At 43.2% G+C, this 14,010-nt stretch overlaps 1 protein-coding gene across 1 annotated transcript in view; it reads right to left on the bottom strand.

Moving 5' to 3' along the window:
* MRP (Multidrug-Resistance like Protein 1) overlaps positions 1-13,392 on the bottom strand; it is a 71,268-nt gene extending 57,876 nt beyond the window's left edge. The window contains exons 1-4 of the mRNA XM_084584053.1: positions 13,106-13,392; positions 2,670-2,846; positions 1,607-1,735; positions 1,158-1,328 (exon numbers count right to left, since the gene is read on the bottom strand). Of these exons, the coding sequence (XP_084440179.1) occupies positions 1,158-1,328; positions 1,607-1,735; positions 2,670-2,846; positions 13,106-13,144 (516 nt within the window). The 5' untranslated portion in view covers positions 13,145-13,392. The remainder of the gene's footprint in view (positions 1-1,157; positions 1,329-1,606; positions 1,736-2,669; positions 2,847-13,105) is intronic.
* Positions 13,393-14,010: the final 618 nt, after the last annotated feature.

Here is a 14,010-nt window from a genome sequence, read left to right as displayed (position 1 = left end):
AGAAAGAAAGAAAGGGGTGCCAGCATAGGAGGGCTATGGAGTAATTTCGACCACCTGGGGATTTTTAGCGTGCACTGACATAGCACAGTACACAGACGCCTCTTGGTTTCATCTCATCGAAACGCATCCGCCGGTGGTCAGGATCGAACCCGGGAACTCCGGCGCAGTAGTCGGGCATTTTAACCACTGCACCACAGCGGCAGGGCATTTGATGCTGATAGCAGGTTAGCCACATGATAAAAGTGACATTATAAATGCATGAGAAGATAATATGCAGTGCACATGCGACACATACAATGGAATCGCACCGATACAATTCTCACGAGCATTGAAAATGAAAAAAAAGTATTAGTATATAAAGTTGTATCGTCCAAAACAGACCTCAAAAGGTCGCGAATGAAACATAGTCTGTCCAGAACTTACTTTCATAACAACGCTTCGAAATGATCCATCGTTTTCTGCCCTAGACTTTTTGCTTCTGAATGTCCCAAAGCAAGCTTCTCTGTACCTTGTAGAAATTAGTGCAGTTTCAATGTGGCTACAGTGCTGTGAAGAGTGTCTAAAGCTTAGCACTCTGTCAACTTAACTCAAAGGGCCACTGCTACTGAGATCACATCAAAACATAGGCACCTTGGATCTTGGCCCCCTGCCAAAGTCTGTGCTATCGACCTCAAGAGTGACTAGGAAAAGACAATAAGCCGTCCCTAACAAAAAGTGTGTACAGGTGGGGGGTGGGGTTCCATTTCATAGTGCATACTAAATAGAGTATCTATCGATAAGTCAAACATCGACACTTGGCCACGAGAGTTACTGTTACGGCGTCTATGGTGACCCCCACTCGGACTTTTTGACAGCTTTTGGAACAAAATTCAAAACTTGAAGTTTCACACATTTTTGGGATCCGATTATTATGTCAGCCATACAAAAATGCATTCCCTCTGTACAGCGTCAGGCTGCAAACAGAAGAGATGCCCTATACAGAAAAACGCACTAAGCAGAATTACATCAAGATTTCAGCGTATGTGACAAAGCATGAGATGACAGGCTGCTCCCTGAGAGGCTCAGTCCTTTGAACCTAAAAGCTAGCTTCCCTGTGGCACCCCAACCACCAGCCAGCTATGCCCACATCTGTTTAATTGCACAGCATTGGTACCAACCTCTTTGGCGTAATCAGGCGCCTCCTCGTCGGGTGGCATAAGGGCATGCCGTAGGTGTGACCGGTATGCCACGACGCCACAGCACATGAGCAGGAACCAGAAAAAGAACAGCACCGCCGATGTCTGGCTGCCTCGCTTGCGGCCCGCCAGAAGAAGCAAGCCCGCCAGCAACTGCACAATGAAACAACGGTCAGCGCTGGTAAGTGTGCGACAAATGATCAACACTCAACCAACCAGTGCAGAGAACAAGACAGACGGAGAGAACTGCAGCATATAGGAAGCCCACATGCCCCGCTATCTCGTCATTTCTACACCTCACTATGTAATGACGTCACTGCCAGGTTGCCCGAGCTGATGCCCAAGTCTAACTCACTCCATGCACTCCAGAGATGCAAGTTAAAAACGACAAGTCCAAAGAATGCAATGATCTGAAGGAGGTGGGGACTCACAAATGTTGCCAGCTTGATGAAGGGCGTGTAGAAGTAGACGGACGGCAGGGCGATGCCTTCAGAGAGAGCTGCGTGGCCCGCATAGCTGAACTCAACCAGGGATATCACAAAAAGCACGAAGGTGATGGCCTGCAAGAGTGTCAAGAGGGGGCAGAACGGCAATGTGATAGCCATTCGGTGCTTGCGCGGTTATTGGCAATCATCTGCCCAGTGTCGCGGCAAAAAGCACGCACAACACAAGGACACCTAGCATCCTGGAAACATTGCATTGAATGCAGCATTGTTTAAAACATTAAAGTTGAGTTTATTTTTTTTTTTATAACTAAAAGAGGAAGACAGCCCCTTTACAGTAAGAGCATAAAGCCAACGACCGCCATTAAAATTCTGATCCTAACGTCATACTTGCTTGTTCGTAATTTCTCCTATCAAACCGCTCAGTACACAAGGTAAGCCCATAATAGTCACAATCACTGAGCAAAGCATGCTTGGCACCTCCCAAGGGACGATCCTTGTCATTGCAAATGCTGGTCCCTCTCTTCGTTAACAGGATGCACCAAAAATCTTCGCAGCTGGTCGCATGGTATGCCTAGTGCAGAGTAAAATAATGGGGTAGGTAGGCCAATGCCATCTGTTGTCATCCAAAGTACTAATCCCATCATTTAAATTGACTGCCAACTCTACTCCACAGAGATTGTCCAGTACTGCCTGTTATTTGAGCCCTATCAAATCTGAGGTCACTAGTAAGTGCCTAATGATAGATATACTGTGCCCAGTCGCTTCGTAGTGAACTGTTTGATAAGGGGTATATTTAGAACAGCTAAATATGTGCCAACCTTCACAACTTGTGCACCTAGAACAGCCCCTTGAACAAATATAGAAACACTGCAACCGAGCTCTACCGTGCTGCACCAAATTTTACACCGTCAAAGATATGCTGCCATTGAGCCTGTCATGCTAAAACTTGTTCACACTGTGACCAAAATCTCCCAGTCATCTGGGGCAGAGAAGACCTTCCTACCACATTTCCTTCTGAGAACACACACTCGGAAGTGGATCTACTAACCAGCTTGGCGAGGTTGAGCGCCGTCCATGGAATCAGGCGGTTTGTGCTCTTTAGCAGGAAATAGGTCTCGAACGGTGCCATGACCCACAGGAACCCGCAGGGGACCCACGTGAGGACTGTGTCTTGGAAACATATGCTCAGGTCCGGGTCCGTCGTATTCCATGTCTGGTTGTAGTCCTGGGGAAAAGTTTTTCACAAACAAGTTAATGTGGATTAGGCCACCTCTGGTAAGCTTAAACCACAAAAAAAGAAAGCGTCCTCAAAAGAGTCGTGCCTCCTTGCTTGGAAAGCTCTTCCTCACCTTTCCGCAGCTGTACTCAAGCTGCAAAAAGGACTAAGATAAAGAGCATCAGTCTCTGTGTTGAATATTCCGCGTGCCGCCTCCGCTACTGCAGTTTTCATGGCACGACGTCTGGGCCATCCTACTGACTCTCCCTAACGTCATTGAATAATGAACAGTCTGAAAACTCCAGTTTACCAGGTGCATCAACAGGACAGTGCATTTTGTTTCAAATAAACAAAAACTATCGAAAAAACAGAATAAAAAGGTGGCAAAAGCTGATCTGACTTTTATAGTAACACTATTGTAAATTAATAAGAAAAATTCCTCTGAAGAAAAGTGCGGAAGATCTTTTTAACATCAAACAATTGCTCAGCTATGGGGGTTGGAGAACAATGTAGCTAAAAAATTTCAAGCCGTTCGATGCTGCCAAACATGGATATGAAGCGCTGGTTCCTGAAATAGCACCGTTGAGGCACACCTTGATGGTAGCATTGCTGCATATATTCTGAGACTTGAAATTGTTTCTTTATTATTATTTTCTTTTTTTATGATGTGATCATGTGGTAGGCGCACTGTCTCAATGCTGAGGCAAGCACCTGTAGTAACAATAATGTTGAGGGTCGACTGTGACATCCCCTTAAACTCGCTGAATGTATGCACTAAATACCCGAAATTAATCTGTCAGTCCTTTGAAAAGATCATTTATCATATGAAGGTTTTACTGGGATAAAGAAGTTATCAACTTGAGCACGAGAACTGAATTGAATTAAAGCACCACTGGTCCTGTTACGTAGTGCAGGGTCTGAAAATCAATGCTGATGATTCATAAGCATTTATCTTATTTAACGTAAAAATGAGATCCTCAATTGTTTCACTTCGTGTCCCAAAACAACTCCACTTTGCAGTTCAAGCAACCCACGGCCACATTCTAGGCTTACTTAGTAAGTAAGCTCATCAATATAACAAGGGTCCAAGCAGTTGCTTGTTACATAATCTTATAATGAATTTGCACACATTGTGAAGTACCACATGGAAAAATTTCCCACTGACCTTTAAAAACGTGTACTCTCACATCAGAATAGATAAACCATCTTGCTCCCTTCTTACAGTAGCAGAAATGTCCTTCGCATTTCGTTGGAATTCTATCTTCGAGTTTTATTTTCATTTATTTTGCACAAATGCCTATCAATTTCTTCGCAGCTTCATTTGCACTACATGCAATAAGCTCTGTATAGCTTTATTTAATAAAATGAAAATTAACCTAACATAATAGGAACTACCAAATGCAAGCAAATCCAAGCATTAATCCTGACTATATTTTGCTTGTGAAAAGAAGTTCACTCCTCATGCTGTTATCTCTTGGCAGCCTCCCAAAATGTGAGTCAGGAAATCTCCTAATGAGCCGTCTATCTACACCTGCAATAAAGGAATGTCATAATGCCTACGCCTGGCCACAAATGTGGCAAATGCACAACACAATAGGACAGCAGCTGCATAACCACTTTTGAGAAGAAAAAAAAAAGGAACGCTTGTTCGATAATCAATGAAGCATTATCAAACCAATCTCAAAACTTTTATTAGGAAACCCCCATGCAGTCAGTTTGCAGCAAAAATGTGCCACTGCGCAATAAACGTTAGCAGTACTACAACAGCACACTGTCAAGATCGGATAATCTTAACATACCCCCGCACCAGCTTATCTCCTCTCACCCGACTTGTGCACATCTCATTGCTACTGCTACACACTGCTACACTGCATTGCTACACACTGCTGAAGGCTATCGGCTGAAAAAAATAACAAATGTTGCAGACAGTGTTACGAAGAAAAATGTCAGCTTTAGCTTTCCCCACTAATCTTCAACATGTTTCTCCTAATCTTGTATCTTTCCATTTCCATGAGCACTCCAATGCTGCGTAAACAGCGAAGCCCCTTGTTGGGCGAGCAGAGCGGTCACTCTGTCCTTGTGCTGTTTGCTTCCGCTTTTCTGTTCTATTTTTGCTTTCTTTAATGAGACAGCTCTCAGTGACTTTGGTATGTGGCCAATTCAAATCTAACTTATGCAAATGTTCGCAATCGTTTTCTATCCTTACACAGCCATGTTTCCTCACCAAACCAAATTTGTTTTGTAGGGTTCAACAGCCCGAAGCGACTAAAGATATAAGGGACGCTTCAGTAGAGAACCTTAATGTGCACTGACTTCATACATACAGTATATGGGTGCCTCGCTTTAAGCTTCCATTGAAAAGCAGCTGCCACAGCTGGGATTTTATCCCGTGCCTTGAGTTCAGCAGTCAAGTGCCCTAACCACTGAGCGGGGCTGTTTATGAATTAATTAGTAAACGGGGCACACCCAACCATGTGACCCAAGCAAACTGGGCCAATTGCCTGAAATCAAAATTTTGAATCAATAACTATACTGCCAGCGCAATTTCAATATTGGTCAACACTATTTGAAATCAACAACAGATCCAGATTTGTTAAACGGCTAATTGAATATAGTCAAACCCAATCATGCTCAACCTCAAGTTGAAGTACAATGAATATGTTTGATCCTGATTAAGGACTTGCTAACCTCACACTCAGGAAACTATCACATAAAGTGAAATGTATGGAAAACAATTTATATATCTGAAAAGCTTTTAAATAACCTTTTAGTTCATTGAGTAAGGCTTGATTTTCAGAAATGTGATAACACTCAACACTGTGCTCCTGCCCTGGTAGTAGTGAAAAAGCCTTTTTATTTTTGTTGTGTACTGTATACATTACTATAGTCAGATCAAACTTAAGTCTGCAGTAACCACACCACACAATTCTTCCATGACAAAAAGTGGTCCGCTAATAAGAATTTTCTGGTTACAATAACCATCAGACTCAAATAAAACCTCCAGAATTTCAATGTCTCTGGCTTGTTTTATATAGTCAAATATAGAAAACTGATTCTGTTTACTGTTCTGAAGAGTATTACGCAAGCCACGGACCGCTGCACACAGTTACCAACTGCTCTTTTTTGAAATGTTGTATCCTATTAGTATAGGTGTTCATTAGTGATGTATCTATGTTAGCTTGTTTTATGTTAGTGCTTTCTAAACTAGACTTCAAAACTGCTGGTGCAAATCTGGCAGCCAAGCCTAGCCATGCTGTAGGTAAGCAAACTTTCTGCTACATAACCATTACAGCATGTGTGTGCACGTCTGGAAGAAATAAACTGAATTAAACAGAACCCATGTGCACGAGCTACAACTGTCACAAAAACAGGTGTTTTTTCTTAGAAGTGTGCCCATCTTGACTGACTTCATTAATTCCACAAATCCATATCCGTGCAATACCACCTGGCAAGCAGAATGCCAACCCATCAATCTGTATCAAGCTGGAAAAAGTAGCCACATTGCAAGGATGAAGTGCTTGAAATTTCTACCTAGTTCTAAATGCTCCCGTGACAGTGATTTGAGTGATTCAGTTAGAGCACTCAGGCCATTTCAAATGCAAGCATCATGAAAATAGACAGTGGCAAATGTATTAAAAGGCCTTTAATGCTATATTGAGACAACTCTTCAAAGACAACTGTGAATATGTTATAAAATTAAAAAATTTTGGCAGAATAGTGAAATGTTTTGCAATACTTTGATGCTGGCTTCAACTTTAAGGGTATGATGAAAAATCAAGACCACATGAGTGATTTTAGTAACTTCTAAAGGTTACCAATTTTATCCCGCAAAATCAATTGTGGAACAATCAATGGTCTCGAAGGAAACTCTAAAATCTAACAAATGCAATAAATTAAGTAATTCCGGAACAGAGGCATCTAAACCAGAGAAATCCCGTATTAATATGCATATTTTTAAGATCAAGCAACCTTTCACCAAGACACTTCTGCCTCCATTCGGATGAAGTGACATGTTACCGATGTTTAGCAAAGTGCCATAATTTCATGCATGCACAATAATGCACAACACTAAAAGACTCCTCCTATCAGCAAGTATTTGAGCTCCAGAACATAAAGCCTAACAAGACAACTTTGCAAACATTGCAAGGTGCCTAGATAACATTGTTGTCCAGCTTGAACTTGCTATCCCACCTGAGGGGAGCCACTTGACATGATAAATGATAACACACTTGAAATGATAAGTGATCGACTTTGCCTTTTCTTCGAACACAAAGAGGGCAATTCAAGATTTTTTTTTTTCTGCGAAGCGCCAACCTTGCAATCTGGAGTGCTTTACAAAAGCAAATATTCGGGCGTGCTCTTGCAATTGGACGCTGTTGGCACATTCGATGTTCCAAGCTAGCACCATGCCTGTGTCCATTCTTTCCAAGACCTGCCGCAGTCACATTTTATTGACTGCCTTGCAAGGTTGACCTGGCCCTACCCACTTCGTGAGCTCCTTTCTATGCTTGTATTCATGGGGCAGACAATATGGATACAGGGGCTGGTACTGGGAGAATTTCGAATTAGAATGCACTATTTATTCCCCGCTAAAATGAACTCTCAACAATGCAGGACCAACATTTTCAATTATTTATGACTGCAACTGCTGTTTTGGGTTTATCATGATAGTGAACAAAATTTTGATACATGACAAGACTTCCTTAACTATGGCCCAAGGTATGCTGAACAGTGAACAAAGTCAGTTATGGATGCATGACTGCACCAAACAAGCCAGAGGCATCGAAATCCTTTAGCTTGTAGTTTCACATGATGGATACATTTTTATTTATGTAACCAAAAAAGCTTTAGCAGTCGACTTTCTGCCACGGAAGTATTATGTGTTGCGATTATTAATGGGAAAGCATTTCTTCCCTCATGAATGGCATGTACATGAGTTGTCCCCATGACATATTCTCCTGAAGAAGAAAATAAGAAAGTTAAGCGAATCGTGTCCACACCAGAACTCTAACCACCATCCTCCCATTCCCCAGTCGAGCATACAAACCACTACTCTATACCAACTTCCTCAAAAAGAGACCGCAATTCTCCTCGTCTAGCGTAAGGCAGCCGCAGGGCATTGAGGGAAAGAACAGAGGCACAGTCAGTAAAAAATATACTTTAAAATTTAGATATTAAAATATACATTAACGCAAAACAGACTTGAAAAAAAAATGAAAGAATAATAATAAATAAAGCAAGAAATCAGTCAAAAAGAAAAAATATTAATAAAAAGTGAATTTGTAGATATCAGAAAAGCAACAAAACGCAGAACGATCTCATAACGAAACCAGCCATGGAACTCTCAATGCTTTTGCACTTCCGCATGTCTGGAGACTTAAGTGCACCCCTGTAATCTTTGCAGATTTCATTTATATCCATCTATAGATTAAACAGATCACAATTTTTCATTAAGTGAACACAAAATCATGATAATTGTGCTCCTTTTTAAGGCAAGTATTTATTAGGAGACAAATAATATCCACTGCACATTAAAAAGCAGGTACTCTCTACTTATGTACTGTTAACACAAATTTTGAGATTCGACAGCCTAAATGGAAGCAAGCAAGAAGTCAAGCTAGGCGTCTGTGTGCTGTGCGATGTCAGAGCACGTTAAAGAACCCCAGGTGGTCGAAATTTCCAGAGTCCTCCCACTATGGCGTCTCTCATAGCCTGAGTCGCTTTGGGACGTTAAACCTCAAACCAAACCAAAGCAAGAAGTCAAGAAAAAATTCTTTGTTAGCTGGTACGCAGAAAGCTTTTGGCTGTCCACATCTACCATATGGCACCAGCCGACCTGTGATGGCCCCATGAGCGCTCTCACAAAGGTCTCTTTATAATGCACTCGAACATTATTCGGGTGGCCACTTGAACTGCTATATCACTGTCCGATTAGCCCTGAAGATTAGACCTCAAGGAAACAAAATTTGCAGTGTATTTAAGAGCTCCAACAATGCCATCAAAAGTCGACCATACTAAAAACATCCATTCCTTTCTGAAACTATGAGTCCCGGCTGTCTTACAAATGCCTACTGCAATATTTGTCTATAGCACATCTTGAGCAAGAACTCTCAGAACACACAGTCCTGCTCAGACAGACAATTACAGATTCCGTCATTCTTAATTCATATAATTATTCACGCAGGCTATTTATTACCAGTATGGGCATTCTAATGACCCTTGCTATCTCACTATGTCTAACCAAATGGCCGCTTTTCAGCAACACAATTCAGCACGCCTCACAAAGTGAATCACTATATCATACCTTATCAAGTGCAGCAAACAGCAAACTCTGCTATTCAAGGTTCACAAGTTAAAAAAAAAAACAACTGCCAAAACTGGCTCACTAAGTGTCTACCTTCCTTCTTGGCCCACAAACGTCAAGCTTTTTCTGAGCCCGTATTCAGTGTTTGCGATATTAGCAAAAATGTCGCTATCTCAAGCAACCTTGAGTTATCCGATTGGTGGAAACGCCGGAATATGATGTTGCCACCTCTTCCGGTTATGTAGTGGCAACACCCAGCTCCGGCATTTCGACCAATCAAATGACTCGAGGTCACATGTGAACTTCGATAACGATGCAAACTCGGAATACAGGCCCTGGCACTCACGGCGGTCCAAGAATCACACCAATGTGTCCAAGCATCATCGTGCGCCAACAACTCATTTTCCAGTGGTTGTATAAAAAATTTAGCACCTCAAATCCATCCCCTTATCAAACAGTCACTTCGTCATGATGGCGCCTGGGTGCTTATCAAATGTGCGCACTAATGACAAAACCCTCTGCTGTCGAACATGCGTACCAAGACACTTGCTTCTCAACTGCTTGAAAACTGCATTAAGGCACTGACAACACTATCTTATGACACGCTCGCCCTTTCCCACCAAACACGCACCTAGAATGAAAGTCCAGGACTTGACATTCCCAAATGGAATTGAAAAATGGACGCTACTCAATCTGAAGTCTCTGGAAGCGTGTGGACAACTGAGAATAGACAGAAAAACCTCGGCAAAAAAAGAGAAATTCAGTAGCCAATGTTTAAAGGAGTCGAGACACCAAATTTTTTATTGGTTGTTTTTGTTTTCAATGGGGAAGTGCGCAGGTCAATAGTGCACAGGAGTCATGACCTGGAACTCTCATACAGCAGTTAAATAATTTGTGATAAAATTCACATGAGCCATATAATATAACTCCTTTCTCATGACCAACCCTTGGGCAAGCTCACATAATAAATGGAGCTAATAAAAATGAACAAAGCAACAGCAATACTGCAAGTTTTGAGTGACCTAAACTCGTCAGTGACATCACACCTGCTACTAAGTGGTCCAAAACAAGAAAGCGCAAGAGGGAAAAAAAATTCCGCTATAAATTATTTACTCCCTTTTCGTGCAATCGAAGTGACTGTCCATGTTCACTCATGTGGCGCACATCTTTCCAAAGCCACAACAGAAAAAGCAAATAAAATTTGGTGTCTGTACTCGGATAAACTGGAAAAGCACGTGGGTGAGCCCCCCAAGCCGAAAGCGTTCATATTGAGAGCTCACCAAGTTTAAACTAATCCACCTGCACAAGAAGCGATTGCCATCTCCAAAAAATACATGTAGACTGTTCCTGTCATAGCAAGGTTCTATACAAGAAAAGCAATGAGTACAGTACTGACGTGTACCGACGTAACTAGCGATTTGGAAGAATTGACTGCTGCCCTGGTTTGCAACTATTAGGTAGAAACCAACCCTATATGAAACATGGTCTTCTGATCCACAGCCGGCAAAGTTCCCATCCAAAACTATTGGAGAAATGTGCGCTTATGTTTTCAATCTTGAAGTGCCAGTTCTAAGCATTACAAAAGAAATAAATTTAAGCACCGAATGGCTAGGCTGAAGCACACTTACAAAAGAACATTTACAACACAGAATGGAAACAAAATTTTGCATTCCGCACGATGCATATTTATCCAAGCTAGCTACCAAAATGGATATCTGACTGCAAAGCACAGAAGACGTTTAAAGTTAGACCACAAATTGCTACTACTCTGCGTAGGAATATTACTGTCAACACAAGTATTCACATTGCAAATGTTAGTTTTCAGAAACCATGCCCAAATTACGACTATTTGAAATGCCGAGAAAATCGTAGCAAAATGTTGGTCCTTTTGGCATTTCAAAGTAAAAATGCCTAATGTTGTAAAGTAAAAATACTAAGCAGATTTTGCAATAAAATTTTTCAACAAACCATGACACCTCTCCACACAAGATTGCTGAAAGTTTACCCCTGCTCGCATGCTGATAAGCTTTGAAGCAAGCTGGAAGTGACAGATTGCACATCTGTACGGGCTGCAAGCTCCAATGGTGTGTTATCACTTGTTTTTCTTTCACTGAGATTAAAACACTTAAAACGCATGGCGCTAAATGCAGTTCAAAGTATTTGACGCAGATCTAATGAGATCCACCTTTGTCTTTTCAGCCGTTCAAAACCAGTAACGTCCTATAATGTGTGAAACAGTAGATTATACTGATAAGTATATCAGGGAACACTGTTGCAAACATGACAGTCAAGGATAGCAGCAATTCTAGGCTTATGCAGCTTCCTTTGTCTTGCCGTGCAGTTTCCAACCTGTCGTACCTTTCGGAAAAGTTCGGAAGCCATGAACCATTTCACTGCATGGTTAGGAAGCTTGGTTGCAGGACAGCATTCTTACTCAAGTTGCGGCATGAAGTATTAAAATTATGAACATTGCTACTATTTGTGTAACACATCAGAAAAAGCGTATGGAAGCTGGCAAAGCAGCAAGAGCTAAATAATGAATGTCATTTACTGAAATGGCCATACATTAAAGATATCTACAAGTAAAACATTACAGAGTAAGGCACCTCATCACTGGTAGATGACCTGTTTTATTAAACAGAGATTATAGAAATGCAGATGAGTGAAACCAATACGCTGCGTGCCTTAACTGATCCTCAAACAAGCACAATGTGAAGGCCCTGCTCAGGCAATATAAGCCTGCAGCTATTTCAAATGAAAGGTGAAAATGAGGCAGTATAAAAGGGAGTCTCATAATGGTTACTTTTATTACCCCTATAAAACTCACCGCTTAACCGATCCTTCGCACATGCCAGCGGCTACGCGACTGACGCAAGAATGGAATATCGCTGTAGGTCAAACGTACCAAACCCTGCTGCTAAAGTATGGCGCCAATATTCGAGTGAGCCAAAAGGTCTACAGTGCTTCTCGATAGATTTCTTTATTTTTACCTCAAAAAAAGGAAAGAAAACGGCTGCACAGAGACCGCTTAGTCACTCGCCAAAAGTTCATAGGGAAGCTCCTCCAATGGTTGAAGCCGAGTCCGAAAACAACTGTGTTCAATCAAAGCTCTGCGCATCGCAAGAACCGGACAAAGTAAAAATTAAATATGACGCGCTCACTACAAAATGCGCTGTTCACGAACGACACAAGGACAAATATCGAGGCGCAGCTGCAAAAAGCTAACATTCTGCTCGATCGCGACAAGCCGCGTTGCGAACGGCGGATCGTTTGAAGACATCGCAAAAAAAACTTCGTAGATTTTACGTTGTTCCTGATCGCCAGAACCTGTCCTAAAAAACGAAGGTGGACGAATTCGGAGAAGGCGACCCTGGGGTAAACAGCGCGCGACTCAGCTGACAGGTTGAGCGGATCCGAGCCAGAGGCTACGCCGACACTAAGGAAATGATCTAGGACCACGCTCTCATGTGTCCGTCCCCTGCACAGAACGGGGGGCGTACTACGTAGCCCGACCGGCGGTTTCGAGAAACAAGTAGCAGGGAGCGCACGGGTCATGTGTCAGCAAACGCACGTGCACGGTCGGGTCCCGCTCGAATTTCAACCGATGAGAAAGTGAAAAGCCACCGTCCTTGAGACAAAATCAGAAGGCCCGGTAGTTATAAAACATTATTTAGTCCGGTGTCAGCGGTCCAAACCACACAAGGCTATGCGCCGCTGAAACACGAGTTCTCGTTTCCGGCGAAACCAAAGTTTCCTCACAGCAGCAACCCCCTACCTCCCGAGACAAAACACAATCGAGACGGGATCTGCGACGCCGGCATCGCGAAGTGGCGTCGCTCTCAGAGATCAACACCACCCAAAAACCAAATAGTTCCGTTCAAGGAGCTTAGCTGTAGTTGTTCAAGTTTAATCTGCCTCAAACAAGCTTACATAACGGGTGAAAATCGCCAAAAATCTTACTCACCCAGAAGCGCGAGCCGCAGAACGCATCCATGGGACTCATGCTTGCCCATGCGACGCCTGGTGACAGAATATGGAAACACTCGGAAACGAATAATCAAAGCGAACGCAGTGAGCGCGATGCAAAGGGGCAAAGGCGAACTGTCCCGCTGTCGGCTGTTGCCGCGGTCGCCGCTGCGTCCGAGCTGCTCAGCGCGAGATTCGATGTGTAACACGCTCACTCCCGATCGCGACGCCTGTTCACAGTTGTGGCATACCGTGAGATAAGAGACACAACGTGTTGCCGATGTTGCCAACTATTTACGCGGAGCTTGCGTGTGACCCATGCGTGTGACGCTCGCACTCTGGGCACTCTGCGCTTGTTGCGTCATTCTTCTCCCGCCCCACTCCCACCACTCCCACCCCGTCTGATAAAGCACGCGCGGTAAGTATAGCGTCCGGTGTGTGACTAAGGGAAGACGTTGTTGAGACGGGATATATCGAAGGTCGTGAATAAGATCGCGGCGTGACTAATACCGCGGTTGCGCTCTCAAACGCTAACTGGTGGGAAATTGGTTACGATCGAACGTAATTAGCAGCGCTCGTGGAAGAATAATTTGTGTTGTCAAAGAATTCTCAAATGTTTTACAGATGGCCGGTCTATATATTATAGATAGGAAGTCGGAGTCAGTTAATTAACGGGTCTGTGGTCTAGCCAAGCGGTATGAATGCAAACTTTTATTTTCCACAGAAAAGGGGCCCTCCGTTTCCCGCCCCCGGCACGCAGGCCGGAGGCGGGTGATTTTTTTTTTTTTTTTTTTTTGTGGGGGGGGGGGGGGGGGGGGGGGGGGGTCGGGAGGAGCCCTGCAGACTAAGGACTGAGTTCACGGAATCAGCCACCAGGCGGATGGCCTGCTGTTCTAGTGTGCC

The sequence above is a fragment of the Amblyomma maculatum genome, chromosome 11 (assembly GCF_055883805.1).
Source record: "Amblyomma maculatum isolate TAMU_Amacu chromosome 11, ASM5588380v1, whole genome shotgun sequence".
Classification (NCBI taxonomy): Eukaryota; Metazoa; Arthropoda; class Arachnida; order Ixodida; family Ixodidae; genus Amblyomma; species Amblyomma maculatum.
This window is presented reverse-complemented; position numbering and strand designations above follow the sequence as displayed.